The 3,630-nt window shown below is 40.0% G+C and overlaps 1 protein-coding gene across 1 annotated transcript in view; it reads right to left on the bottom strand.

Annotated features, from left to right (window-relative positions):
- Positions 1-3,630, bottom strand: part of C5 (complement C5) — an 87,360-nt gene that overhangs the window by 20,562 nt on the left and 63,168 nt on the right. The window contains exon 28 of the mRNA XM_003479135.4: positions 2,639-2,810. Coding sequence (XP_003479183.1) covers positions 2,639-2,810 — 172 coding nt within the window. The remainder of the gene's footprint in view (positions 1-2,638; positions 2,811-3,630) is intronic.

Here is a 3,630-nt window from a genome sequence, read left to right as displayed (position 1 = left end):
CTGATATCAACACGTCATATTTGTTAATATGATTAAAAATGTGAATTTGACATAATTATAGCAGGTATATTAAGGCCTTTTGTTTTTTTAGGAGACAGCTGGATTTTTATTGGTGAGAGCTTCTTCAAGGTGGCCAATCAAGATTCTTTAGTATAGTGCTACTTACTCATCTCTATAAAGACCAACATGAAAAGGCCACATGTACTAGGGAGAGGTTGGAGTTAGAATGGAAAGTGTAATAAACTGAGAATTAGTAAGCTTAGATTCTAGTCTTTTATTCTACTACTAATTAACTAATTAACATGGGCAAGTTCCTTTGGTAATGTGGGGCTCAATTTTCTAAGACTTTAGGTAAGCAATACTTTCTTTAATATAGGGAAATTCAAATGAGATCTTAAATGGAAAAGTATTTGCAAACTAAAAAAGCACCACACACATATAAAAAATTATTTTTGACACTGTAAGATAAATTAGAGAACCATTTTTCCTGAAAAATTCACATCCTGGAAATTATGAGATCACACCCAAATCCTTATTTCAGTCATTTATTGTCTTCTTTCAATTTAAAGCAACAAAGGCCATTTCATATATGCAACACTTTTCATAAATTATATTTGTTACTGCTTTGTGATATAAACCAATCGCTTGAAATCTTTATGGAAAAAATATTAAAACACAGTAAAGTATATTTTGAAATTATTTTTGAAGGTTGGTCACAGTTTTGGTGCATTTGTTTAGAATTGTTAATTACATTATTGTCATGACCTTGGACAAAATAGTTTCCCCTTCCTCTCAGAGATGGTGTATTTAATATGAATTTTAAAAGAAAATTCCAGCTCAAACAGTATTTAAATCATTAAGTTCCCTTCAAGTTCCTAAATTCTATGATTTTACGGTTCATATCTGATAATACCCAAGGGATTTATTTTGTGTTATTTTTGAAATACCATATGAATAGTTTTGAGGTATATGTTCCAATTTAGTCCTCTTTAAGTGATGTGAAATTTTACAGATGGTCATAAAGCTTATATAAGATTTGTAAAATTTTTAGAAAACTCAGCAAGGAGAGGGTTCAAACTATCCAATTCTGCCAATGGCCTCAGCTACCTGGTAAGATATAAGGTAGGCTACACACTGATTTTCTTAAAGTTCTTCATGGTTTTTTTCTCATTCAAAGTGGAAAATAAATTTCTATGACTTTTTCTGCCCTTTCCCTTCAGCACTCGGGTATGAATGAGACACAGGTGGCCCTGCTCTGGATGCAGGCAGCTACAGCAGGGTTTGTGGAGCCTGGGCCACATTTCAGCCTGGATTCTCCCGATTGCTTATGTGCTGTTATAGTTCAGGTGTACCTTGTCCTCACCAAAACTCATGGTGGGGCTTGGTTCCCAGTTTAGCTGTGTTGTAGGGAGGTGGAGGCTACCGAGGTGTTTTGCTTGGGTGGGGGAGCCCTCATGGATGGATTTTTTTTTTTTTTGGTGGAAAAAAGTGAGCTATTCCAGGAGTTCAGCCCTTTTCTTCTCTTCCCCATGGGCTCACTTCCCATGCACTTTCCAATATGAGGTCTTTTCCAGAAGCTAAGCAAAGCCTAGGACCATGCTCTTGAGTTTACAGAATCATAAGCCAAAATAAACTTCTTTCCTTTATAAATCACCCAGTCTTTGGTATTCTGTTATAGTAACAGAAAATGGATCCAAACAGGTGCCTTCACATTGCACAGCTGCACACTGAAGCCACGAAGAGTTCCTGTAATGATCTCTAAAGTGCTACACAGCTCACTTTCCCTCACCCTTTCTTTCCCTGAGTTCATGTCCTGCTCCTTATCTCACTCCTGTGCAATCACACTGTCTCTCGCAATTCTTGGAGCAGCATGGATGCTCCTGTCTCAGGGCATTTGCTTATGCAGTTTCTCCCTCAATAACACCCTTCCAGCCAGCCACGTGGCTTCATCACTTCCTCTCAGGTCTCCACTCAAATAGTCATGAGCTATATGATGGCATTTCAGTGAGAACCATGTATACATTGGGGCCAGACAGCCCAGGTCTGTAATAGACTGTGCCATATATTGTGTGTAAGTATATTCTATGAGGCTCACACAATGGCAAAATTGCCTAATGATGTATTTCTCCAAATCCCCATCAAGTGACACATGAATGTACTTCTGTATTTCCAGGAAGGCTCACGTCCAATCTCCGTATCTGAACTCACACCCCACCCCCTTAACTTATCTCCTTTCCTGGCTTCCCCCTCCCTCATTTCAGTTTATCACTAACCTACTCACAAATTTTTACTTATTTATTGTGTTTTTCTCCACTCCTCCACTAGAATGTTAGTTTATGAAGATGTGGATACTTTTGGGCAGTTTTATTTGTTGCTTTATCACTGGAGCCTAGAATAATTGCACACAAAAAATATCCTAGGCTATTTAACATGCAGTTGTTGAATAAAGGAATAAATAAATATTTACCAACTGAATTCATAAGTGAAGAGCATGTATTGCTTTGATTGTGATGCTTTCTTTGTTCCTTGAGGGACAAGCTGTGTTTTACTCAACTTTTTATGCCATCCACTTCCTAGGATTAGCAAACTTTATTGCTCAGTAAATCCCCACTGAATAAATGCACGAAAGGAGGCATACCTTTAACAGACGCTCTCCTCTTTAGGGCTGAAACAATGGAACGAAGCTGTGGGTGTGTTCTGTCTCCAAGGGAAAGAGCATAGGTCACAATGGCCAGCGTAAAGGTGTTCTGGGATAGGACAGTATTTTCAAGCAGGAAGGTGTCAGCTTTAGTTACAGCAGCGCTGATTTTCTGGAAACAAGAGCAGAAGATACCTAAGTTTCTTTGTGTCAGCCGTCAGCAGATGGATACAGCACCCAGGCTGCACCATCCTGCGGCAGGTGAGATAAAAGGAGCAATGGAGACAGCAGAGTGGAAGTGGATGACAGCTCAGCAGAGCATGTCCTTCTAAGAAGGGGTAGAACATGACCTCAGAAGAGGAAAGTGGCTGTCCAGATTGGGTTAAGCTTTGGCCTCTGAACTCCCATGTTCCTCATAGAGGTTTTGGTCTCTTGATTCCTGGTTCCAACATCAGGTCTGGCTTCCAGGAAGAAGCAGCACCAAAAATAAATACAACTTTCATCCTTCCTTCTCAGCATGGCTGAGACAGGTTCATGTGTTTCAAAGAAATTATACTTAACAAATAACAAAACCATAAACAGCAGAAAAACTGGCCATCTGCCAAAGTGCTTTTTGATCCTGCAAATTCCTGGGAAAAGGGTCCCTGTCACTTTGTGCTAAGGCCACTGAGGATTTCAGTTGGGATGAGTGCGTCAGGAGAAAACCTGAAGGAGGGCACTAATATCCTGGTTGGTCCTTCCCTCTTGTCTCCCCCTGTGTCTCACACTTGCATTGGCCACCGGGTCTAACTAGTCCTCCAGGGCCCAGGGAACTGGTCTTGGATGAACTAGAAGACTGGAATTATATAATGGAATTCCGATAACTTTTCCCTAGGATCACAAATGTGGACTGCATACTGCGACAAGGTCCAGAAGGGCTTCCTGTATCTTACTGACTTCTGTTTTACAGACAGGAGTACTCAACCTTTGCTCAGTGGTCTCTAATATCTGAT

The sequence above is a fragment of the Cavia porcellus genome, unplaced genomic scaffold (genome assembly GCF_034190915.1).
Source record: "Cavia porcellus strain 051 isolate PalLab524CR breed Dunkin Hartley unplaced genomic scaffold, mCavPor4.1 scaffold_1, whole genome shotgun sequence".
Classification (NCBI taxonomy): domain Eukaryota; kingdom Metazoa; phylum Chordata; class Mammalia; order Rodentia; family Caviidae; genus Cavia; species Cavia porcellus.
The sequence above is the reverse complement of the archived record's forward strand: the minus strand, read 5'-3'. Positions and strand labels throughout refer to the sequence as shown.